Consider the following 27,660-nt stretch of genomic DNA (forward strand, 5'->3'; position numbering starts at 1 on the left):
AGATACAGATGATTTTATATAAGACTAGAAAAATCTTATGCACAAATTTCAATAATGACAAATTTTGAAAGTTGGACTTTTAGTAAATATTAAATCTCATCAGTTGGTTCCTTTTTACTATCAAGGCTTGAAATCCCTTTAGTATATAGATAATTACACTTAATTACCCGAAAAGATAACTCCAAAATTTAGCCTAATTTTTAACTTTTTCTGAGGCTAGTACATAAACTCCCAGTTCTTGAGACAAGCTATGCAAGAGAATGGTGTTTTTCAATAGCACACTTTAGAGAACTTTTCAAATGGCCTTTTCTAATCGTCTGGACTGTTGGTTAATGGGTGCTGTTGGGTGGGGCATTTCTCCAAGCATGTAGATTGGACAAACATGACAATGAAATGGAAAAACTAATTTTTTACAATCCAAGGAGTCAATAATTGACTAGTACCTCTATAAAAGGGCACTTCTATTACATTGGCACAAAAATCAGTGGTAATTGATTACAAAATTTGTGAGGTTTCTCAAAGATGAGAAAAATAAAGTAAAGTTATTTTTCTATCGTAAACATACAGCCTCCCGATTCAGAGCATCCTCAAACTCTCGGAGTCGTCTTTCTTCATACTGCTTCTCTCTGAAGAGTCGGTTCTGTTTGATGACCTCTTTTTCGTGCCTCGCCTGCAGCAGCTGAACGGCAATCCTTCTCTCTTGCTGCGATTGCCTCATCAGCCGATTTACCAGCATTTCCTCTCGTCTGTTTTCCTGCAAGTTTGTTAAAACACTTTTGTTTTGACACCCAAAATAATCACTCGTCCATTGCTAAAGCTGCGTTGAATCTAGCTAAAATAATCACATCCTATTTTCATATTTTTGTGAGTATATATCTCTATGAGTATCAATATGTCTTATTTATAAGTGGTATAAATATTTTATATAAAATATATGATATTTAGATTTTTTACCAATCATGAATATTAGCAATTTACTCTTCTTAATGTTTGCTATGCAGAACTACTCTAATTATTCCGTATATACTAAAGGAAAAGAGAAAGAAACCACATTTGCATGGGCTCGCTGCTGCCTCCTAGACAGCAGTCAACCAGCACTCGTCTATCATTGGTTCACTTTCAGACACGCAGGTAGATAAGAACACAACAGAGATGATGTTTTACCAAAGACTATGAATTATTCAAAGATCCAACCGTTATCACAGCCGTTACTATGAGTGTTATTATTGTTAACATGTTAACATCATTATTTCAGTATGCTAAAAAGTGTGCAACAGGAAATCTTGTGTGTGCTTGTGTTCTAAGCACTCATATTTTCTATTCTTTAAATAAGACTGTAGGAAATACGCTAAAAATTGCTATTTGCAGCGTTTATTAACTTTAAGTTTTGGGTACTGGATTAAAAACATTTCCGCTACCAGCATGACCAAGTATTGCAAATAATTACTTGGTACCAAGTAACTAATGTAGTAAATGGGATGGTAAGCCCACTTTAACCAAGCGCTACAAGTAAATCAACAAACAGACAAACATTTAGCTGTAAATCATTCCAACCTCTTCCAAGCATTAAAAAACCTAAATGCAATAAAAACAGTTTTCAGTACACAATAAAAATATATTTAAGCAAAATGTAAGAAAAAAATTCTTAAATATTTGAAAAGCTATTTCAATAATGACAGTCCTTTGAGAAACATCTTCAACTGTGAAATACTAAAAATTAGCTATTAATGAGTGGATAACTCCAAAATATGCAGATGCACGCTATAAAGAAGGAACAGACAAAAAAAGTCGGCTGACAAATCTTGCAACTTTAGGAATACAGAAGAATGTTGACATGTTTAAAGAAATGTATAGCGCTCAAGGCATCAGTTACAGAAGCAGCAACTTCATCCAAAGAAACATGTAGGTCTAGGTGACCCAGAATTTAAAACAAGATTCAACATCTGCAATTCATCATTCTACATAGCTCGTAAAATCAAACAGAACTTTGAATTCTGTTGTTCATTCTATTTTGCAATTAAAACATAGAATGAAAACGTTCAAAAAATGCCAATCATATTCTAATTGCACTAAGAGATGCAACCTATGCATACGCGAAACATTCGCTATAATTTACAATTTGGAGTTGTGCTCTCTAAACAAAAAACAACATCTCAGGGCTGATATTTGTGGTGTTACCTGTTCAGTTATGGCAAATAACATCAAACTATTTCACGTGCTCATAAAGCAACCACACCACGAAAATTCAGCCTCTTTTCAGTACCTGACAATCGCACAAGCAAAGAACAAATTGTTTTTCAGGAATCCATTTTACTTTGTCTATACATATACACACACATATATATATACATAATGTACATGCATATGCATAATTATTAACATAACTGCTATATAATTAAAATAAAATCTATATATGTAAAAAAACAACTTAATATTATATATTTGCATTATAATAACATAAAACATTATATTAGAGCGCCTTGATAAACTTTTTTGATATTTTTTTTCATGATTTTGTCAGTTTTAATATCTACTAATTTACAATTGAATCTACCCTTGAAGCTTTAACAATGTTTAGAACTAAAGCTAGACTTTCCCTAGGATGTCTCTTTCTAGGTTGTAGATGTTAAAAAAATATTAGTACTTCCCTGATATGCCAAAACAACTTTGTCAACAAAACAGTATTGTGAAAGTACATCAAACAACTAAAGAATAGAGAGTTATTACCTCTTGAGTCTCATGAGCTTTCATTTGTTCAACTAAAACTTTCCGTCTGCGTTTCTCCCGTTCATTACGAGCTGACTCATCCTCATTCAGCCGTTTCCTTATTTTGCTGATATAGACCCCGTTCGACTTGGGCTTTAGGTATTCCAACTCATTCAACTGGCAACATATAACAGGTGCTTTTTATGAGATGACAGTGTCAAATTCTAAAGCTAGTCTACAGCAATATTTATCCAAAGCAAACAGCTGTTACTTGTTTATTTTTTAATCATTGCAAATCCATCTTTAACAGTTAGAGATTATCTAAACAAAAGGATACTGATGATCAAGGGGGTCCAAGGTACATAATCAGTATGCTATTTTTCGTAATAATCTTAATATGCGTAGTATCAACAACACTATGCATCAACTATAATGCAGAAAATTCTGAATTGCCCAAACCTGCTTCTACAGAAAAACATTTAGTAATTCATACATTTGCGCTTATTACTATTATCTTATTAAAACTCATTTATCTGCAGAAGTTGGACAACTCCCTCATGCGAGTGATCTGTTGAGTACCTTATCAAAAGCGGCTAACAAAGATGTCGTACATGTACCACAGGCACAGTTTAACTCCTAGTTAGCATATAGCCTCAGTTCCTAGTTCTAAGTGATTTGTTGCTAATTATAGACTAGGCTGTGTCACTAACAAATGTAGGCTGCACTGACTGATTTAGTTCATGGAATTTCCTTTTCAACAAACTGATATATGGAAGCTGGAATCCTAAAACTATCCCTATTTGTAATTTAAAATCACTAGGAGCTGAGGCACTCAAGCAGTCAACTATGGCTAGTCTCTTGCTCATATCAAGTAGTTACTAGGTGTGATAGACTATCTAAATGCAATAGCAAAGTTCAAAATTCATGTGTAAAGAAATCTAACGCAACACTCTTGAGAGAACAGATCAGTAAAAATAAATCTATTGATTTCCCACTAGTAAAGGAAATTCATCATAAATGACATATCAAATCTTCATAGAAAACATCGTAGTAATATAGCAATTCAACTTTTAAAAGTTTAGGATCAAAAACAAAAAAGAGCCCACTTGAGCAACGCATGAAATGATTGAGTACGAGTATGTAATTGCATTTTTTAACAAAATCACTTTATATTTGAACTAATACTGTATGAAGTAGCAACTATTTATCTGTAGTCACTTGTAATTACTTGTAATTTACTTTGTATTTACGTTCATAATCACTCGCACAAAAGGCAGGCCATTGCAAGCTAAAAGCATTAATTTAGGAAGGAGAATAGCTAGACTGGAGGCTTGGTGCGGTGTAGAACAACTCCCTACACACTAATACACTAACTAACCCACACCTTAAAAATTTTAACACTTCAAGAATAAATATACTATGAAAAGTTGGATCAGATATAAAGCTTCTGAGAGACATGAAATCGTCTCTGACCAGCCGTGCCAAGCACTATGGCATATTACTTTTACAGCACCACTTCAAAATTTGAAGAACAATGATTCAATGAATACTCAAACTGATTGTTTGGTAGAATATTAATTTAGAAAAATGTTCAAGCAAATTAGACAAAGTAATGTAAATATATAACATAACAAGTTGTTTGCTTTTTTAATAACGAGAGAGATAGAGATGACAACTCTTAATTTTGTGTTATATTTATGACTCATTTAATGAACTGCTCGTTATGCAGTAGACACCCTGCAATGTAAATAATTCATTCCAAGGGCAGTTACATTATAGGGATTTTATGTTATACGAAGCATAATACAATAAATACAGCAAATACACGTAAATAGCCTAATCCCTTTCAACTAACTCCTTTGGCCATTTAAAAGGAGCAAAAACTAAGCTTATCTAATTAATTTAATGACTGTGGTATTATGTATCAGTTCGCATCGACAAGTTTTCCTATTTTTATCATTTTCACTTGGCTCTGGTCCGTGGCTATGGTAATTTTATAATAAGTTAAAGGGAGCGCACACCTTCACATCAAATTAAATAAAATTTTTTAACTTTTTCTCTCCACAGCAAGACCTATGCTGCAAAAAAAGTAAAACAATTGTATATCGTTTTCTCTACCAAATGCAGCAAGAAAGAACACATTATTTTTAAGAATAAACATTGTACTCTCGTTATTCAAATTGAATTTGAGAACTTACACCTAAATCTAACAACGAATCTATTAAATTACGAATCACTAAATTACACCGAAATCTTACATCCAAATTAACTGTAATTTCTTAAGTAATACAAAGCAAAAAAAAACTTTAAATAAATTCTCTCATTATGAGGAACTTACATAAAAGGAGGTTTACCTTATCAGGGTGTCTACTGTATTCACCCTTACTAGGGTGTCGACTGTATTCACGTGTAAGCATTCAACTAGCAAGCCATGGACCTTCTCAAAGTTATTAGAGGAACCAATAAGTAATTTGAGGATATAGGATGGTGTAATACCTGGCTGCTTCTCCCTTCTGGTTTAGCGTCTCCAGCATTTGTAAGGGTTAAAGCTTTAGATGGAGGCAAAACTGAAGCTAGCTTGGCCTCAAATTTTGCTATGTCTTCGAGAGTTCCCTGAAGTGCATAGAGACATTTAATACCAACTCAGGCCGGGCTTGTCTCATTCAAATAAAATTGTAGAGAAGCTCACGAGCAATACCGTATTTAAATTCTTAAATTTAAAGTTCTACTTTCAAGGAAATATCTCGCAATAACATTAGGCAATATTTGTAAAGCTTGAGAATGTAGAATAGACCGGCTCAACACAAACATGGAGCAACTCGGGAGAAAAATACATACATGTTTATATTTTATCAGTGGCTTAAAAGTATTTGAAAGGACAACATCCATCTTAATTTGACAAACAAGTTCTCACTCTAATCCTCTATCAGCTGTAGGTAGAGCATCGTATAACTGTGAGTGTAACTAGTATCAGTAGTTTATTAAACTATACAACCAAGTCTAGCAGAATAATACTATCACTGAAACAAATAGTTAACTAACAACTGATGAATAGTTAACTAACAACTGATAAATAGTTAACTAACAACTGATGAATAGTTAACTTACAACTGATGAATAGTTAACTAACAACTGATGAATAATTACCTAACAACTGATGAATAGTTAACTTACAACTGATGAATAGTTAACTAACAACTGATGAATAGTTAACTAACAACTGTTAAATAGTCAACTAACAACTGATGAATAGTTAACTAACAACTGATGAATAGTTAACTAGCAACTGATGAATAGTTAATTAACAACTGACTAATAGCTAACTAACAACTAATAAATAGTTAATTAACAACTGACAAATAGCTAACTAACAGCTGATGAATAGTTAACTAACAACTGATGAATAGTTAACTACCAACTGACGAATAGTTAACTTACAACTGATGAATAGCTAACTAACAACTGATGAATAGTTAACTAACAACTGATGAATAGTTAACTAACAACTGATGAATAGTTAACTAACAACTTATAAATAGTTAACTAACAACTGATGAATAGTTAACTAACAACTGATGAATAGTTAACTAACAATTGATGAATAGTTAACTAACAACTGATGAATAGTTAACTTACAACTGATGAATAGTTAACTAACCACTGATAAATAGTTAACTAACAACTGATGAATAGTTAACTAACAACTGATGAATAGTTAACTTACAACTGATGAATAGTTAACTAACAACTGATGAATAGTTAACTAACAACTGATGAATAGTTAACTTACAACTGATGAATAGTTAACTAACAACTGACGAATAGTTAACTAACAACTGACAAATAGCTAACTGGCAAATATTTTTCAATAGTTCAACTTACTGTTATTTCATTCAACTTCCTGTTTTGCTTTCTTTCATCAAGCAACTGAAGAGTCCTCGCTGGTGGAACTGGAATCTCTATTTTAGCAGCGCTACAATAGAATATGACAACTACATGAGAATATGACAGTTAAAAGAGAATATGACTGCCACAAGAGAAGATTACAGCTACAATAGAATATGACAGCTACATGAGCATATGACAGCTACAGGAGAATATGACAGCTACATGAGAATATGACAGCTATATGAGAATATGACAGCTACATGAGAATATGACAGCTACATGAGGCTATGACAGCTACAAGATAAGATGACAGCTACTTGAGAATATGACAGCTACAAAAGAATATGACAGCTACAAAAAATATAGCAGCTATAAGAGAAGATGACAGCTATAAGAGTAATGTCTTTATAGACACGCTAAGCCTACTTTTTATCATGACACTGTAACCAATAAAAACGTAGTAGATTCAACTGAACAAACTACCATTTCTCAGGCTACCTGACATCACATTATTTTACGGCAAGGGTTGGCTAACTATAGCATACCAGATGTATCCATTATGTAGTGTTTTGAACAAAATATATTTTCCCAATTCACTTATTTTGAGACAGGCTTATCAATGTATTCTAAGACAGTTAAATGCATTTGAGGAGTTGTTCTTACTTGATTACTTCAACTTGACAACATGAGCAATAGTGTGTAGAACTAAGTTTAACTCCCTCTCAGGCATCTAAAAGCTCCTGATCAAAGCACTAACTACGCTATAGAAAGTGAGTAGTGGCTGACTCAGCAGCATTATCAGAACCAATCAACGCCGCCATATAATCACTATCAGTTATTATTAGTGCTATGATCACAAGCCTTCTCAGCGTGTGACTAGCCTTTTTGGAAAGCGTTTGAGATTTTCAATTTATTCACGTCTAAGAAATCTAAGGTTTAACGCTGGTATGAAACTCAGTGTACTAGAATTTACGTGCTGCAGATGTGATTTAAACACCCAATGCAAACTTCAAAATACTGTAAAATATCATCAAAAACTGTATTAGCAATCACAGACAGAAATTAAGATGTTCTATACTAAAGTTTACATGTAATTTAGGATTACAAATGCAACAAATAAACACCATAAAAACATGTTGATTTATTATTACTGTATTTTGGCGATTCGCTCAGCCATTTGAGCTTGCACTTGTCGGCGCTTCTCCATGAGGTCGAGACGTCTACGCTGCACTTCATCGTTGATTCTCTCCTCTTCCTCCATTTTCAGCCGAAAAGCGGTCTTCTCCAACTTGACAGCTTTTTGTTGAAACTCATTCTGAAGGGCATCTAGGTTTAAATCCGCCTGTCTCGGTGTCAGATGTTTCAGCCTCTGTAAACACGAGTTGGGTTCCAAGTTAGGCAATAGCTATATTTGCACATATGTACAGGTTAGGTTCCAAGTTAGTCAGTAGCTATACCTGCCCTCAGTTTTTATTTTTAGAAAACAGGACTTCAGTCGCCAACCATGTCCTTTATATCAGCTTAAATAGTTTATAGATAAGAATGCAATAGATAAATGAATCATGGTATATCTTATGAAATCCAATGAGACCTCGGGAAAGTGTTTCTTTTAGAATTACTCTGAAAACTGATTGCTTGCTGCAAGATATTATTCTTATTATCACTTTAAATGGGGATTTTTCTTATTTCTTAGCATTATTTCTGTAGCAGCGATATATCAGCAATGAGTTTAACTCACAGATAACTGAACACAATGAAAAGAACAAAAGCAAACTAACACTGTTTCATTATCAACCACGTTTGGGTACTTATTAATGTTAATTCACTTCAACATTACACTTGATTGAATTAAACTGTACTTAATTGTTGTCTGCCTTTTCGTGCTTATAGAGGTTTGATAATAAAAGCTCATGCTTATCGCCCAGTCACATTGCTTGCAACAAGTAAAGTTGTGAACGAGAGCTATTACTTCTTCAATATAAGACAACTCCTATGTTAAACCCACTTGCATGTGGCTTGTTAATTAATGATCAATTAATTAAGCATGATTAATCAAATAGTTCAATATAATTCATAATCAATTCATAAAAGTTCATAATCAAAGTTCCCTTAGACTTAGAGTGAAATATTAAAATAGACATATCAGTCTATCCACTTATTGGCTACTTATGAGCTAATAAAGAATGTAGACGGTTTTTAAGGAAACTCAACTATATAAAGTTTTCTCCATTTACTTGTATCACTCAAACAGCGGAATACAAATTATTTCATGAAACTGCATCTAATTTGACAAAGGAACAAGATAAGTATTATTTAAAGATGTGATCACATCAAAAAATTGTAGTATATTTTATTAGAAAGTATAAAAAATATAAATAAATTTTTCTATCATTTGAGATTTAGCTTGTTGTTTCAGGTGATTTGACTGCAGTATGTTTCAAGATCAGAATCTACAAAAAACTTGATCGCAGCTAAAATGCTCAGAAGAAAACGATGCGCCCAGACTTTTCCAAAAATGACATCAATAGCCATGATTCCTTTTTGTCCATCTCGTTATTAACATCTGCTATTGCGCGCAAGCTGCAGTGCTACACGTCCCTACTGATAGATATTTTATTTTGTATTTTGTGAATGTTGGAATATAACTTTAAATATAGACTCGGATACCTTGCTATAATACTGTACACATTTTGAAAGGTTGGTTAAAATCGGTCTCAATGTTTTCCTTTAAATGCTGCGTAAACATATGAGGACCTGATGCTAAAGAAACTATATTTATCACATAAAACAGAAAGTGCAATTATTGGCGTAATTTTTGGGCACATGTTTTTCTGAGTATTTTCAGTGCAACCAAGTTTTGTCATTTTTAATCTTGAAACATCCAGGCATTCAGATCACCTCAAAGAACCAATAAAATCTCAAATGATAGAAAGACGAGTAATCTTTTTGATAAACATTTACTAGAAATTGATGTGATCCCATCTGCAAAACAATTTCATATTCTTTATGTACAAAATACAGCTAACTTCATATATAGACTAGTTATATACTCTCAAGCTATCAACATTTTCACCTAAACTCATTGTATATGTTCACCATCTTTTGATATCTAACTTTTCTGGTTTTTTGAGGGTATGGCTAACATACAACCAACAACAAGATCCTACAATTAACTACACATATTATATCTGATGAATTACATTTCATAACTTCATATTATTGTGAAATACTTTCAACATAATCTAGAAATCTAATTAAAACATTAGTCCGATATGCTGCCTCAACAGTAAATAACTAACCTCTTTGTATATAAGGCTTTTCATGTAGTCGAGTTTAGCCGGAGCTGCTGGTCTCATGGTCTCCATAGCAGTCCCTGTTAGCCCCGCCTTCTGTTTCTTGTTCAGCGCTATGAACAACTGGTACATGAGCTTAGTTGCCTCTCCATGCCGTTCGGTCATGATTGAACGAGCGGCAGCGCTGTCGAAAGGGATTCCCAAAAGATTGAGAATCGGTTCAATTCGTGTAAAGTTGTTGAGTTTAGACTCGCTTGTTCTAAAAGAGGTGAAATAAGATGGCAGTCGATTTGTGCAAATAATAAAAATTATAATTTTTACACAATTCTTATTGTTGAGAGTTGAGTGACATGTCATCTATAGATAGTAGCATCAAGTCATCAAAACATGACAGTTTAGGTCAACTAAATGTCAACATCAAGTCATCAGAACATGACAGTTAAGGTCAACTAAATGTCAACATCAAGTCATCAGAACATGACAGTTAAGGTCAACTAAATGTCAACATCAAGTCATCAGAACATGACAGTTAAGGTCAACTAAATGTCAACGACCGGCTGATGTATGTATAATATTTTATTGGCATTGGTAATCATCAATAAAACGATGTATTTCATTGCATGACAAAAGAAAAATTAGAGACACAAATCAGGAATTATTGAGTGAGTTGAACAAAAGTATTTTAAAAGTAGGTAATCTAATAGTATTGTGGAGAAGTCGGAATAGTGAAATGAAAGTTGTAGTCACAAAAGTTCATAAACTGAAACATATGATGGTGGATGTAGTAGATTGGAAGGATGAATGTAAATACTTGTAAAGTAATTTTTTCAGGTTTAAACATGACGACCCTATACAGCATTTCGATATTCTGAAACTGTGTGATTCTACGTTTAATAATTCAAATACTCACTTTAATAGAATAATCAGCGATTCATTGAACTCAAATTTCAGTAATTTATGTTTAATGATTTATCAAAGACACCCTCTCTTGTCATCTAAGGTTTTTTAAGCCTAAACAATGTATAATTGAAAGATTTTTCAATTTTTCATGACACTGTATAAGATGACAATCACTTTTTATACACAGACTAACTCTTGAGAACTATTTTTTGGTATGCACACTTACGCTAGGGCTAAGGCGCTTTACAGTGCCTCGCGTTGCGTGTTCACAACTCGAGTTGCACAACTCGAGTTGTGAACACGCAACACGACTTTGTAAAAGTAAGGTGCAATATATCGGTATTACGGTAGCATAACCGTAGATCTGGTTATATTAACAATGGTACATCAATAGGCACCCGTTAGCTAATAGAAATTAAACTATATATGTATGTACTGTAAAACTAGAGCTAATGGCGAATTATAGTGTGCCGAGTTTGCAACTCGAGTTGTACAACTCGAGTTGTGTAACTCGAGTTGTACAACTCGAGTTAAACTATTATTATTAAATTTCTGTAAATGTTCTGTAAATGAGACACCCCAATTACTCACTTTGCTTTTCTACAAACCTGTGTTAGTTTTGCGTAACACAACTCGAGTTCATCAAAAACCCAGGCCGAGTTGTACAACACGGCAACTCGAGTTGTACAACTCGAGCTGCGAACACGCAACGCTAGGCACTGTAAGATGGCATACTATGGCATCAATACCACATGTATATAATTACATACAATAATTCCTAAATGTAATTACCTGTTTTGAGAGAACTGGTCAAAGTCATCTTGAAGGGAATAATTGTGAAGCACTTCTCCAATAAGATATCCATTGGCAAAATCACCAGAAAAGCTGTGCCTGTCTACAAATAATAACTTCCGTGAGCAGAATGTGCCAATGTAGAATTGGTGGGCATCTCTAAACATGTATGATTAATGCCGTATATTAATTTTTATAGCAGACATACATATTGTTACAAGGCAACAGTGTACAATGTTATGAAAATTAATAACGCTATTGTTAATTATTAGGCAGATATAAGCCATGCTAGTAGCTTTCGACATTACATACAAAATAAAATATGAAAGTCACTGCCTAGCCTTAAAAACGCCACCGATGTATCATTTACTATTCACCGGGACAGCGAACAGAGTTGAAAAATAAAATTTTAGTAGCTTTTGATTATTGAAGGACCAGAAGGACCTACCCAATCTGCAACAGTTTCTACTGCTAAAATATAGATCTTTAAAAAGAAAATGAGTTTTTAAAAACTGAAATCAATTATTTGAGCTACACAGTAAGGTTGTTCTAATGTTCTAAATGAAAATCCCGAAGTAAAACCCGATGGCCATTCACTTTCAACAAAATACTGGATTACTAAATATGGTCACACTAAGTTTAACACTAACCGACTTTTTTCGACAGCTTTACTTCTTTATTTAACCAGTTTATCAGTATGTCAGTCATTGTAGAAAACAAGCTTTGCACCACTCTGAACAACCGCCGTTTGATTTACTGCATTTTTTACGCAATGCCAGACCGATATACAACCAACAGGAAATCCAATATGGCCCAGTCGTTATAGAAACCGCGCTAATAAAAAGACCTTTCACATGATTGGGTGTATCGCCACTTATAACGTTTCATTAACGTTATTTCTATTGGTTAACTTATTTTCTTAGTACAAACAAACACGCCTACTGAGCACGTGCGTAGGTAATCACTGCCTTGGCTGTCGTTGCGTGATTCGAATAATTATCGCAACTCGTTATTTTTAATAAAAAGTGTCTCTGATTCTGTTTAGCTCAAGATCGTTCACAAGGATGATTAACGTTGTAAAACTTTAAAAATTGTTTCACAAGATATCTAAATTTAATCAAACTATTTTGTAGTAAGTTCAGTCTCAACGGTCATAGCCAAGTTGGTCTGTAAACATCTTAAGCTCTTTGAGTATAAAATGTTTCAACAACCGCTGCGAGTCAAGTCTGAGGTGATATTGAAAGGAAGTGATCGGTAAGCGATGTTCTTCTGGTCAAGCTATCTTTGATCAAAGTGCTGTATATGTTTTAATACTATTATTGGTATCATTATATCATCTTACTAAAAATTAACTGATTTGTTCTCACTTGGTATGCTATCTGAGAAAAATTGGTAATGGCTTTACAAATTTCCTGTATAAACATAATTTCTGTTTTCAGTTGGTAGCCGTTTATTCTATTCATTCACTATTACTAGTTACTATTACTACTAATATCTATCCATTATGAATACAGACCCCAGTATATAGATATAGCATATAGCTATAGATAGTAAACATTCAATATAAGTGTTTAGAAACATCAGTCCCAAAAATCATATTTCTGTCTCCTATTTCTATGTTTTCTGTGTTTATTCGATGGTTGTAAAGGAAAAGCATACATTCTAGTTTGCTAGGATAGCTTGGAATTGGGACTTGCGCATAAAACCTATAGCTTATCTGTGATTCATAGCTCAGTCATGCTAAAAGTTGCCCATACATGAATTGCAGATCTCTATCAATAATGCCTTAAGTTCATTCCTTGTATCATTAAAATCTCTGGAGTATTTACAAAAAACTGTTCAACGGACACCGTAAAATGTTGCTCAACCATTTTACTAAGCGATGCGCAACTTCCTATGGAACATCTGTTGTCACATGATGAATGTCTATATAAATCCAGGCAGATCTTTTTAGAGTTGAACAGTTTAGCTGACTCTATCATAGCTTACTGTGCAGAGGTGTTCGTTCGTGCCGCTCAACAAACATTATATACAAACGATAAACATGAGAACTGACTGACTCACTATTCATATTCGCGAAATTACAACTCATCAGTCCTTTGAGTCTGATTTACCACTGCAAATACTTACCAGCTGAGTAAAAGTTTGTAGTAATTTATTTTATTAGTTCTTATAAAAGTGCTCTTTAAAAGAAATAAATTCTTTCAAATTATTTTCTGGAAATGTGAATGTTGTTTAACTACAACTTTTTGGCGATTGAACCAAAACTAAAAAACTACAATTTCATATTTCCAAGAAAGCAATAGCAACACACTCGCTCACCTAATTGAAAGTGTTGGACTTGACAGGAAAAGGTTGAGAGGGGACTTACAGCGGCAATGGCCTCTCACCACTACAGACATGCTAAAAAGCCTTATTCCTTCTAGAGCTGAAATCCTATTGTACAGAGTTGCTGTCGGCAGCGGGCGAGAATATGTCAATGTTTACTTCCATCAGTTGCAGCCAATCGTATTTGAACACAATGGTATAGTCTACCCAACAGGTAAACACAATGGTATAGTCTACCCAACAGGTAAACACAATGGTATAGTCTACCCGACAGGTAAACACAATGGATAGTCTACCCGACAGGTAAACACAATGGTATAGTCTACCCGACAGGTAAACACAATGGTATAGTCTACCCGACAGGTAAACACAATGGTATAGTTTACCCGACAGGTAAACACAATGGTATAGTCTACCCAACAGGTAAACACAATGGTATAGTCTACCCGACAGGTAAACACAATGGTATAGTCTACCCAACAGGTAAACACATTTATGAAAACTTACCTATTTGTTTAAAAAAATGTTTTATCACCAAGAACTATATAAAAATGATTAATTTAGCTAAAAAATAATAAAATACAGAAATAAAATGCATCTACAAGTTAGTAGAAACATTGTAAACTAACTTACAATTATACAATTATATTATGTTATGAGTTTTCCCAACTGCAAAATCTTTAGTTTAACCATATGATAATGTTTATCTATGTTTTTTTTGCACTAATAAAGAAGCGTTCAAACTCATGCTTTGTTAGCAATAAGACATTAAAAAAGATGGTTGTTCAAGTTGTCATGGTTTGGCAATGAGAAACGGGATATTATCCAGGTTCATATTTATTAAAGCTGCACCCGAGCTGTTCTATTTCCGTTATACTGAGTGAAACCGGTTACTTTGGTTTGGTAAGCTAAAAGTCAATATTTAATGCTGGAAATGGCAGGGTAGACGATGTAATAGCCTTATTTTATCTCACGTTGAGCTGCCTTGTGGTAGTGCCCACCACTTAAAGGCAAGCCAGATGTGTTTTGCTCCAGTACAAATTTTTTGCTCCAACTTGGCTTATCCGTAAGTGTACCATGTAAAAACAGTAGATACATTTGTCTGTTTTTATTAATTTATATAAAATATTAATAATGTTGATATTGTAAATATTTATACGGTATAAAATATTAACAATATTATTTTTATTAATCATGACATAACACTTTTAGTACTGCTAACAGGGGTATGTCATTCGCTGTGGTCAGGTAAGATGTTATATGCCACTAACAACTTCAGAGACACAAAGTAGGGCCAAAAGATCCACTTTACTTTTTCATCGTACTAAGTCCTATCCTCTTATAGAATCTCTCTAGTTTTAAAGATTGTTTTTCTATTTTTTACTGTTTTACAGATGGATCATATCTTGAAAACTAATTTAATCATTAATCTCAAAGCCAAATAGTTGAATAACGTTTGCTACTAAAATCTGTTCATTTATTGCAAGTGAAAGCGCTGTAGATGAACAAGGAAGTTCCTAAAAGACTACAGTTGGCATATCTTGCAAAATAAACCCAGATCACCTTTAGACCAGGGGTCATCTATCATTGTTATCTTGTCAACCTCTCATGCTAATGATATACTTCCTGCTTAAAGAAATATGCAAGTAACATTGGGGAGTTATCAGTTGAGCCACTATGTTTGCAGCCTTTTGTCAGCTTACGCATCATTGGTTTCATGAAAGCCGATGTTGAAACAAAAACTACTTTGGTTCTTTATAGTGTATACAGCGTGGAGATTCTCAAATAACATGACCATAGTCACTACCTGGTCAGCGAGAGCTTCCGACCTAATGAGAGGAGGAGGTATGTCGATGCTAAATAATGTTGTCTCATATATATATACATATATACATGTATATTACATGTACTTATTATGGACTACGAATAAATTATATATACATATAATTTTATATGTATATATATTAGGGGTGGAACGAGACAGGTTTTTTAAGCTCGAGACGAGACTCGAGACACTGTCTTGTAAAAATTCGAGACTCGAGACACGAGACAGTAAAATAATGAGCATTTGGTGATGATTTCACTACACAAGTACTAGCTACTTGGTATATATGAAATTAACAAAACTCTTTTTAAATTGAATTTTCACCTGGTGTAAACGATTTAAATACAACATTTTAATAGTGATATGCATGTAGTTTTTGTAAACAAAAGTGACACAAACAGCTCTAAAATACCGAAGTTATATATTCTAAGAATTTTGAGCTTGATTGATCATAATTATTATAAACATATTGCTTTATACATGTATATTTTTACCATCTATTGAATAGTTCTTACTTGAATGTTCTTCTCAGTACATGTAATGTGTAATGAAACCGATAGCCGTCGCTCTACAAAGAAATACCGCAACTAAAAGAACACACGATAACACTTTCATTCTTATCTTTTCATTAATGTTAAGTTTTGTTTGTGTATTAGCTGTAGTATGTGAATTATATTTAAATTGTACTAATGAAATTATATTAATTACTGTATACATGCACATGTATATTCTTATATCGAGCTTATAAAACGTCATTGTTAACCGAACACGGACTATGGTCGACACGGCCTTTCGTTCGTTTCTCTGTGTCCGGGCAAGTTTTACCCGCGATTGGTAGTATATACGTAAGAGAGGCCCGAATTTCATGAAGGGCAGTTGGTGTTTAGACACGATACGATAAAATACAGACATTTTACCCGCAAAAGTCTAATTTATTAAATTGGATTATCCGAAGAGTAATTAGATACGACCCGGTATCTGTTTTAAGGACACAGAACCGAACTAAAAAATAACAGGGCTGTTGTCCGGACTACATGATTAGACTCAGTGGCCAACATAATCAGTAGCAACAGGTAGGAACGGACCGGGTATAACTTTAGAGGCAGTTGCCCGCAATCCATTACAATATATGGAGTTGTTGCTACCGCAAGAAGCCATGTTTTAACAACCGTGCGCAGGCGCTTTAGTTCTATTTCCTGTCTCGAGTTTGGCAATAGTTAAGTCGAGACGAGACCGATACGAGACGAGACAGGTCGATACTCGAGACGTCTCGTGTCTCGTTCCACCTCTAATATATATACATATAAACATATTTACATGTATATATATATATATATATATATATATATATATATATATATATATATACATATATACATATATACATATAAACATATATATGTATTACATATATATGTAACACATTTTTTTCATAAAAAATATTATGGACTGCTAGATTATAGAATATTTATTCTACAATCTTACAGTCTATAATGTTTCTTATGGAAAAATGTTTTATATTTGGTGCAACAAAAAAATGAAATCAACAATAAATAAGAAAGCAGTGCCATGTGGTGTATAAATGCAAAAACAACAAGGGTATACGAGGAGGACTTAAAACGACCGAGTTTATGTATACATTTTATCTCTTTTAACAAAAAATTAAAAAAATTAGCAATATAATTGTTGAGTGAATCTTTTTTCAAGTTCCAAATCGAATCATCACGCCATAGATAGCTGGTACTTGAAAATTTAAACTTGTAGGGAATATATGGGTGGGATGAAACCAGGCAGGTTTCAGCTCAGCATAAAATGAATCAGAGACTCTTTACTAATCTCGCTAAATGTTCGCTCGAGGTCATCGGCTGGTAACATTTCTAATTCTGGAAGTCATTAGGATTAGCTTAGTCAAGTCTACACAGGATGAGACTCGGTTTATCTGTTAAGCTTTATGGTCGAGGGCACTAAAGGCTTTTGATGTATAGTCCAGATTATTCCTTAAGTGAAATATGCCACAATTGGTTTGGGCGCTAGACTTTTAATTGTTTTAAACTCTGCTAATGTGTAATTATCTGTGAGCCAATTTCACTATTGTACACCAGGATGGAAATATTGCATACTTTATAGCTTGCCATAAAAAGTCAAGTATTTTAACACTCTCACTATAGATTCTCTTGTCTGGTATACCTAAACATCTCTATAAAATTAAAAAAAATGCATGAAAGTTTTCCACACTTAAATTTCTGGAGATGTTTCAACCGGAGAACTATGTACAGGTTTGGTTCCATGTTAGTCAGTAGCTATACTTGCGCCCAGTTTTTATTTTTAAAAAACAGGACTTAAGTCGTCAACCATGTCCTTTATATCAGCTTAAATAGTTTATAGATAAGAATGCAATAGATAAATGAATCATGGTATATCTTATGAAATCCAATGAGACCTCGGGAAAGTGTTTCTTTTAGAATTACTCTGAAAACTGATTGCTTGCTGCGAGATATAATTCTTATTATCACTTTAAATGTGGATCTTTCTTAGTTTTTCAAGTGGTACCCTGTAAGGTTCCCTCATATCATGTATCCAGCATTTTCTCAGGATTTCTCACAGACCCCAATAGCACAGAAAATTGTACTCTGTCTCTTTTTTCAGATGTTCAACTTTCCTAAATTTTTTGTAGATTTCTCACCACTCCCAGTGCTTGAATCGCAATGGCTATTATTACATCAATACACTCCATAGTTTCCTTATTTCTTTTACAGACTTTGGTCTGTAACTTTTACAGACTTCGGACTTTTACCTTTTCATTTTCCTTCCCTTTCATCTTTCCACCAGCCACTGCGATTCCTTTATTCTGCACCAATAAGGCTGGTCTTCTCATTACTGCTGCTATTATTGGCTGTTTGCACAGCTTGGATGATTTTGGTTGGGCTAGAAATGTCATACCAACTATCCAGAAAGTTTCAGAATTTTTTTTAAATGCTACAAATTGTATTTGCTAGATCTTTTCCTTCCGGTTTAGCCATTCCAATAGTTGATCATCACATCTTCCTGTAGCCCTCAGTGCTCCTATCACTATAAGGCGCTACATATACCAATTTTCTTTAGTTTTTTCAGTTCCTTTGCTGAACTTTGATATTTCACTGCTTCTTATTGTTATTGATGTTATTCTTATTGTTATTATTATTGTTGTTAATACTATCATTATTTATATTTGTTTGCTTCAATCCGCCCTGTTGCAAAGGTTCATTTTAAATACGTTTTTGTGTATCTTGATACCCGTAAACTTCCTGTATGTTTTCTTTTTATACTTCCAATTTTAACTTATTTAAACTTTCATTCTATCATATTTTATTTTTTACCCCTACCTCGCTTGTCCTGTCAATAGCTTATGTAGAGCTGGCTCTACTTTGGAACCCAGTCTACACTATTGCCTATGAGCTCTACCCTCAAAGCCTATAACCAACTGTATAGGCTTCAGCCATGCAGCTTGAAAAGAGTTTTCCCACCAAGAGCACAACTTGCTGCACGCTTTGGTTCACAGAAGTTACCCTGGCCAATGGTTTTATCTAATCACGTACACCAGAATTAAACAGGCTGTAAAAGCAATAAAACGTAGTCACTTTTTTAATCCCCCAGCTTTTAAGTTTGAAGTTAGTTGAAATCATCTGACCTAACCATAATACTCCTTGCAACATTGGCAAGTTTTATGTTCAATGATATTAAGCTGGCAATGTATATTTCAGTCTTAGATAGGGTGTGTTACAAGCATTATCCTCCACTCGGGACCTTGGTCAAATTATGTTATTTCCATAAGGTTGCCAAATTTCTCATTACTGTCAATTCTAAAACTATTAGCTTCGGGTAATAAATAATCGGTTAGGTAACTTTTCCTTTATAGACCTTCCACTGCAGTCCTTACATTTCTCAAGTGACGAGCAACAAAAGATGTGCCAATATATACAGCCCGGCCGCTCCTGTTGCATAGCTTCACCTGAAACCAAGTAAGGGAAGCTGACTTTGTTAGTAGCATGTCGGCAGCATCACTCCTAATCATGGTTAGGAGTGAAAGTTTTACCACCTAAAAGTTTACATTTAATAATCATTGCGGTTTGCTGAGACATTGAAACACATCACATGGTGATAGATGGAGGCTTCAGTTACAACCCTAGTCTGCTAAATCAAAGCCACCAACTTAGATCTTGTGCAATTAGAACAGTCCGGAAGGAAAGACATGCCAAATCTGTTGATGTCGTCGCTTGCAATCTCGTAAGTTTCGAATATGATCTCTGTTAGCAGTCGATTCACAAAATCCAAGTTTGTGAAGCTCTAAAAAAATTTATAAATGGCCATAATTATCTCTAAAACTGCTGCATCAAACAATAATTCTTTTGTGGCTAGTAGGTACCCGTCTTTCAAACAGCGTGCAAAATTTTAGCTCTCTATGTCCTTTTTGAGCCGAAATAGGTATTTGGCTATACTGACACCTTAACGTATTCTCAGATAGCTCGAGAGTCGAAATCAAGATAAGCAAATGTTGCCTCATAGAAGACAGACAATCGGGCAGCCGCCTTTACAGTTTAGCGCTGACCGTTATGACACACTATAGAGAATGAAGATAAAAGTAACGGATTTCTATATTTATTACTAGTACTCTGACAGTCTCAGGTGTCGTGAGAGATCATCAGGTGTAATAACTATGTGCACAATTATTAGGTGTGCTGTGAGAGATCATCATGTGTGCCTATAAAGCCCAGTATACATAAACCGTAGTATGTCAATTATATAGAAAACTCTCCAATTATGCAACTGACTTGGTTTTATCAGCCTACTGCTCTTATAGCCTTAGCTCCAGTCTTATAGTCTTAGCTCCTGTCTTATATATATTATAGCCTTAGCTCCTGTCTTATAGCTTCTATAGTCTTAGCTCCTGTCTTCTAGCTCTTATAGTCTTAGCTCCTGTCTTATAGCTTCTATAGCCTTAGCTCCTGTCTTATAGCTCCTATAGCCTTAGCTCCTGTCTTATAGCTCTTATAGTCTTAGCTCCTATCTTATAGCTTTTATAGCCTTAGCTCCTATCTTATAGCTTCTATAGCCTTAGCTCCTGTCTTATAGCTCTTATAGCATTAGCTCCTGTCTTATAGCTCTTATAGCCTCAGCTCCTGTCTTATAGCTCTTATAGTCTTAGCTCCTATCTTATAGCTCTTATAGTCTTAGCTCCTGGTTTATAGCTCTTATAGCCTTAGCTTTTACCTGATATCTCCTAGCCTGTGGGATATGACTGGTATGTCTTCACATTTGCAGCAAGTCAGCAATAGCTGTAGGACAGGCATGTTTGACAGCATCCAGAATGATACAAGGTGTGGCAAAAGGGACAGCAGTTATAACTATGCATAGCTATGGTGATCACCTATGGTGAGTGCATAATTATCTAAATACATATCTTTAAGTGATATAAAACAATTTGAAGGGATTTATAAATCATGTGACAATCAATTTCAACTGATCATCTCAATTTTCAAAGTAAGCTCAAAGGGATTCGCTGTTGTGCGACATGTTGGTAACACATCCTAAAACACTAGCTGTAAGCACATATGTGGCTAGCATATCCTAGAACACTAGCTGTAAGCACATATGTGGGTAACATATCCTGAAACACTAGCTGTTAGCTCATATGTTGGTAACATATCCTGGAACACTAGCTGTTGGCTCATATGTTGGCAACATATCCTGAAACACTAGCTGTAGGCTCATATGTTAGTAACATATCCTGAAACACTAGCTGTTAGCTCATATGTTGGTAACATATCCTGAAACACTAGCTGTTAGCTCATATGTTGGTAACATATCCTGAAACACTAGCTGTTAGCTCATATGTGGGTAACATATCCTGAAACACTAGCTGTTAGCTCATATGTTGGTAACACATCCTGAAACACTAGCTGTTAGCTCATATGTTGGTAACATATCCTGAAACACTAGCTGTTAGCTCATATGTTAGTAACATATCCTGAAACACTAGCTGTTAGCTCATATGTTGGTAACATATTCTGAAACACTAGCTGTTAGCTCATATGTGGGTAACATATCCTGAAACACTAGCTGTTAGCTCATATGTTGGTAACACATCCTGAAACACTAGCTGTTAGCTCATATGTTGGTAACATATCCTGGAACACTAGCTGTTGGCTCATATGTTGGTAACATATCCTGAAACACTAGCTGTTAGCTCATATGCTGGTAACATATCCTGAAACACTAGCTGTTAGCTCATATGTTGGTAACACATCCTGAAACACTAGCTGTTAGCTCATATGTTGATAACATATCCTGGAACACTAGCTGTTAGCTCATATGTTGGTAACATATCCTGAAACACTAGCTGTTGGCTCATATGCTGGTAAAATATCCTGAAACACTAGCTGTAAGCTCATATGTTGGTAACATATCCCGGAACACTAGCTGTTAGCTCATATGTTGGTAACATATCCTGAAACACTAGCTGTTGGCTCATATGCTGGTAACATATCCTGAAACCCTAGCTGTTAGCTCATATGTTAGTAACATATCCTGAAACACTAGCTGTTGGCTCATATGCTGGTAAAATATCCTGAAACACTAGCTGTTAGCTCATATGTTGGTAACACATCCTGAAACACTAGCTGTTAGCTCATATGTTGGTAACATATCCTGAAACACTAGCTGTTAGCTCATATGTTGGTAACATATCCTGAAACACTAGCTGTTAGCTCATATGTTGGTAACATATCCTGGAACACTAGCTGTTGGCTCATATGTTGGTAACATATCCTGAAACACTAGCTGTTATCTCATATGTTGGTAACACATCCTGAAACACTAGCTGTTAGCTCATATGTTGGTAACATATCCTGGAAAACTAGCTGTTAGCTCATATGTTGGTAACATATCCTGAAACACTAGCTGTTGGCTCATATGCTGGTAACATATCCTGAAACACTAGCTGTTAGCTCATATGTTGGTAACACATCCTGAAACACTAGCTGTTAGCTCATATGTTGGTAACATATCCTGAAACACTAGCTGTTGGCTCATATGCTGGTAACATATCATGAAACACTAGCTGTTGGCTCATATGCTGGTAAAATATCCTGAAACACTAGCTGTTAGCTCATATGCTGGTAACATATCCTGAAACACTAGCTGTTGGCTCATATGCTGGTAACATATCATGAAACACTAGCTATTGGCTCATATGTTGGTAACGTATCATGAAACACTAGCTGTTGGCTCATATGTTGGTAACATATCCTGAAACACTAGCTGTTGGCTCATATGTTGGTAACATATCCTGAAACACTAGCTGTTAGCTCATATGTGGGTAACATATCCTGAAACACTAGCTGTTAGCTCATATGTTGGTAACATATCCTGAAACCCTAGCTGTTAGCTCATATGTTGGTAACATATCCTGAAACACTAGCTGTTGGCTCATATGTTGGTAACATATCCTGAAACACTAGCTGTTAGCTAATATGTTGGTAACATATTCTGAAGCACTAGCTGTTGGCTCATATGTTGGTAACATATCCTGAAACACTAGCTGTTAGCTAATATGGTGGTAACATATTCTGAAACCCTAGCTGTTAGCTCATATGTTGGTAACATATCCTGAAACACTAGCTGTTGGCTCATACGTTGGTAACATATCCTGAAACACTAGCTGTTGGCTCATATGTTGGTAACATATCCTGAAACACTAGCTGTTAGCTAATACGTTGGTAACATATTCTGAAACATTAGATACACAATCCTAAAAAGTTTCAAAGATTTTCCTTGTTGTGTTTTAAAGAATTCATTTCAGTTTTTCACATGTCTCTTCCTAGTAAATGTTCATAGGTAATTTCTATGCGGTTGAATTTCTATAAAAATGTTCTGCCTCAATTATAAATGAAGTTACTGTTAGCAAACAATATTGTTGCTGAAGGGCTGCTGGGTGCAAAGGTCAGCCACCTTGGATTATGACACGGCTGCCTACCTCGCTCAAGGACGTGAAAGAAAAAGAGTTAACTATCAAAGGCAGCAAGACATACAAAAGTAGGAGAGATGGCAGCTCATATGGCAAAACTACTTGTAAGGCATTATTGATTATAGTATACGATCAAACCTTTTTAACAAAGTTATATTATAACAAAATGATTTTTTATAATATTTGCTTCTCAATATTTGCAATAGTAATTAAAAACCGTCATATGCTGGAACAAATATTTTAATACAAATACATAGTAATTTGTTTAAGTTATTCCTGAGCTTAGGAAACAACGATAAACAGTTCAAACAGTTACGTATGGCATTACAACAGCTTATATAAAATATTGCATAAAGGTATTTCAAAAATTTACAAGCCCATTTATATATAAAAACTAAATTTATCAAATAATAATTAGTAGAAAATGTTTTTATAGTTAGAGACACATGAACAGAACTATAGATGTTGCCATGTGCTAGTTCAATAATAGAGTAATACAAATAACTTACACTAAATATAACTTACCAGTATATTTACTTAATTTATATGTATTTTATGTTTGTTTTAATTTTGTTATTTATTTACATTCATCTACCATTTTTGTACGCTGTTGGAGCTTATTTCACACGTCAGCACAAATATCTGTTCAAAATCAAACTGGATGTCTAATTCATAAAGCATAAGTCGATATCTCTCTGGGTAATACTGGCAGCGTATGTTGTTCTCATGTTGAGTTGCAACTTTCAGCTCAGATCACACAATTGATGTAAATTATGTTCACTGTTTGTTATGGTCATAGTACAAATATGCTTTTAAAAATGAAGAAGTAGAATGTAAAATTTTTATCATTTTTTATAAAATATTTTAATAATTATGTAGATGGAATCATCAATGGCTATCTGATCTTGGGCCTGTATAATGTCATTTAGAGATGCTATATTTAATTCTGTTCCATAACATATTGCTCTCAAATCTATCAACATAAGCTAAAATAAAATATGCAAATAGAAAATCTTGCTGATTTTGTTCAAAAAATTTAAAGTGAGCGGAAGTTAAGAAAAATTTGCATAAAAGAAATAATACTTCAAACCAATCCTTTCATTTGATTTTAGTGGCCAACTGTAGATTTTTGATTTTTTTGTTTTTATTATTGTTGCATGGCACAGTTAAAAAAAGATTCTATTTGAAGTGAAGTTATTGGCAATGAAGTAATATAATTCAAAATATTTGTTTTAAAAAACTTAAAAATAAAGTAAAAAGGGTCATGTGGATTTTGATAAAACACAAAGCATTTCGCATGAAATGAATTTATTTGTCATTTCACAGTCTTAGCTTTTATCAAGAATCTATCAGTTCTTACTCACCATCTGTTTCTTTTTCTTTGGATTAATGAAGTTGTCTTATCTCTTGACAAGAGAGTATAATCTGCAAATAAAAATTTAGACAATAGCTCAACTTGAAACTTGAAGTTGACACAATAATAGAATCTAATTGTGTCATTGTTGGTTGGTGTGGCTTAATCAAGGTTGTTACAGTTGCTACTGATTTATGACTCATAATTCGTAGACAATGGGTAATCTGGGACAAACAGTAAATATGGCTTCCAGCCATAATTTTATTTAGTTGTTGTTTCTATCTTTTGTAGTGGCCAACAGAATTTTTTAGAAACATGATAAGTGCTGAAAAGGTAAGAACTCAATATTTTGGTTTTTGCATATTTTGGTTAGTGCTTCTTTTGGGAAAAACACGTGCAGTATCAGATATTATGTTAAAGTTTGTTCCATAGCATGTTGCTCTCAAACCTATCATCATAAGCTATACAAAAACATAAAAATAGAAAACCTTAGCGATAATGTTCACAAAATTTAAAGTGAGCTGAAGTTAAAAAAAATGTGCATGTAAGAAGTAAGATTTCAAATTACAAACTAACATTGTCTGTAACCCTACAGATAATGGTATAAAATATTAAACAGTTGAAAGACATAAAAGCTCCAAATATCTTTATTATTAGTTATGTGAGTTAAATAAAAAGCACTTATTTACAAGTAATTTTACTGAGAGTATTCTAATGTTTTTATCCAACTACTCCCAGTAAAATTTGGTTTTAATGTCAATAAAAACTCTAGTTAAGTTGGAGTTGGTAGCTGATATTAAAACTTGAGAAGCTGCCTATGTATTCTCAAACAAAATGTGAATTGTAGAAAGTTCTGTTTTAAACCCATATGTGCCAGATTACCAAATTATATTTTATTATTCTAATTATTTTTATAATTCAAACTTTTAATTTAGAGTTTTATCAGCTAAGAAAACAAGAAATGATTATTTTATAATAAAATGGATACGTTCACAAACGTGCGCACCTTCCTGTGCACATGGCATTTCTGCCACGATATCCTGTCATAATTCGGAAAAAAATGTGTTAATTTACTTTTAAACTTGGTTTGTGTTGAAAATCTGTAAATTCTTCTGATATTTCCTAGAAATGAAGACACACGTAAATAAACATGTCTACATAATTTCTAAGTTACCAGCAACTTATATAATATATACTATAATATTAATCACTGAGTTTACAGGCTACTCAGCGGAGACACAAGTATGCTGAAAGATTGCTCTGCTCACTGCATGTGTTAATCTTTTTAATTTGCTAGCATTTTTAATTATTTTAGTATCTATTAGTAAAACTACGATGCAACTCTAGTGCTTATACTCCTCCATGTTCTGTGCCTATTGTGAGCTGCAGTGCCAAGCTAACATCTAAGCAGAAGTTGTCTTGCCAATTTTGCAAGAGTAGAAAATCATGCTCTCAAGGCACAAGTGTTCTTATTGTAATCAACATTAGTTCATAGTAGAAACAACACCAAACAGTTTCTTATTTTTCAAACATTCATATATTTTAGTCAATATCCTGTTTTATAACCACAAGCACTCAATTTGTAAGAGGTACACGTCTGGTTAACTTTTCCCAGGCTTCAACAAGGCTTCATGCAATAAGCAGTTCGATTTATTTCTTATCCAATAAAATGCTTATTAGGATCATCTAAGTCTCAAAAACCAGATTTATTTAAATGTTGTTAAATATTTTTTAGGTTTCATTGTTTCTCAAAGGATGGCAACATATTCTGATAGCCCTGGATAACTTTATAAAAGGAGACTATAGTGTTTGATGTAGACATTCTTCGCAAAGAGTGGGTGCTTGGTTAGCGCAGTAGCTAGGGAAATTTTTTGTTGTTGTTTCCAGCTGCCAAATTTACATGTATATCCACATTTCAATGCAAATATTACATACTTACTATTGTATAGAACAGCAGTGTATAAGCGTAAGGGCTGCCGTACATACGGCAGCAAATGTACTTGACTTGGATTTATACGTTTTACTGTGATACACTTCTGATAGTTTCATATTAATGTATCTGTTATTAACTATTAAGCTATTAATACCTCTACTTGAACAAGAAGATCTCTATGTCTATGCAATAATTGGATATAAATGCTTTACTCTATTGTATAGATTTGTTTTTAAGGGGATGATAAGTGCTCTTCAGATGAGATGTTTTAAAGAATACTTTAATTTATACGTATATTACTATATTTATTATATCACTGATTAAGGAGCTTTCATTCAGTGCTCTCTGTTGTTGCTACTGGTTCAATGGCCACTAACGATTGAACAATAAACTCCCAGAGTGACGCTTAAATCTGCAATGCATGCTCCAACTTTAGTTAGCCTCCCTTCTCCTGCTTTGTGAGCCAACTTAGTGTCGACTTCATCTTGGTCATGTTTTTCAAATCAATTGGTTAAAATATGGTAGGCTACATTTCCTGTTTCATATTTCAGAACGTAAGAGTGCGACCAATTAGAAATTATACTGTTTGCTAAGACATATGGAAAATAATATATCTAGTAATATCTGGTAATAATATAT

At 34.0% G+C, this 27,660-nt stretch overlaps 2 protein-coding genes across 2 annotated transcripts in view; one reads left to right on the top strand and one right to left on the bottom strand.

The window, feature by feature from the left end:
- Positions 1-12,287, bottom strand: part of LOC137394188 (sperm flagellar protein 2-like) — a 56,595-nt gene extending 44,308 nt beyond the window's left edge. Inside the window, exons 1-8 of the mRNA XM_068080908.1 lie at positions 12,230-12,287; positions 11,580-11,682; positions 9,894-10,146; positions 7,746-7,963; positions 6,589-6,679; positions 5,203-5,319; positions 2,728-2,883; positions 566-754 (exon numbers count right to left, since the gene is read on the bottom strand). Of these exons, the coding sequence (XP_067937009.1) occupies positions 566-754; positions 2,728-2,883; positions 5,203-5,319; positions 6,589-6,679; positions 7,746-7,963; positions 9,894-10,146; positions 11,580-11,682; positions 12,230-12,287 (1,185 nt within the window). The remainder of the gene's footprint in view (positions 1-565; positions 755-2,727; positions 2,884-5,202; positions 5,320-6,588; positions 6,680-7,745; positions 7,964-9,893; positions 10,147-11,579; positions 11,683-12,229) is intronic.
- Positions 12,288-12,638: 351 nt separating this feature from the next.
- On the top strand, positions 12,639-27,414 carry LOC137394744 (eukaryotic translation initiation factor 2D-like). The gene is made up of 8 exons (XM_068081505.1): positions 12,639-12,833; positions 13,928-14,121; positions 15,669-15,752; positions 19,628-19,730; positions 21,031-21,141; positions 23,693-23,838; positions 25,380-25,421; positions 26,824-27,414. The coding sequence occupies exons 1-7, from the start codon at positions 12,778-12,780 to the stop codon at positions 25,397-25,399; spliced, it is 714 nt and encodes a 237-aa protein (XP_067937606.1). The 5' UTR covers positions 12,639-12,777; the 3' UTR covers positions 25,400-25,421; positions 26,824-27,414.
- Positions 27,415-27,660: the final 246 nt, after the last annotated feature.

This window comes from Watersipora subatra, chromosome 4, assembly GCF_963576615.1.
Source record: "Watersipora subatra chromosome 4, tzWatSuba1.1, whole genome shotgun sequence".
NCBI lineage: Eukaryota > Metazoa > Bryozoa > Gymnolaemata > Cheilostomatida > Watersiporidae > Watersipora > Watersipora subatra.

Coding starts and splice junctions, on each gene's coding strand:
- LOC137394744 (XM_068081505.1), top strand. CDS start 12,778: ATGTTTCAACAACCGCTGCGAGTCAAGTCTGAGGTGATATTGAAAGGA. Junction 14,122..15,668: donor TGGTATAGTCTACCCAACAG/GTAAACACAATG, acceptor GGTTCTTTATAG/TGTATACAGCGTGGAGATTC. Junction 21,142..23,692: donor AGCTATGGTGATCACCTATG/GTGAGTGCATAA, acceptor TTGTTGCTGAAG/GGCTGCTGGGTGCAAAGGTC.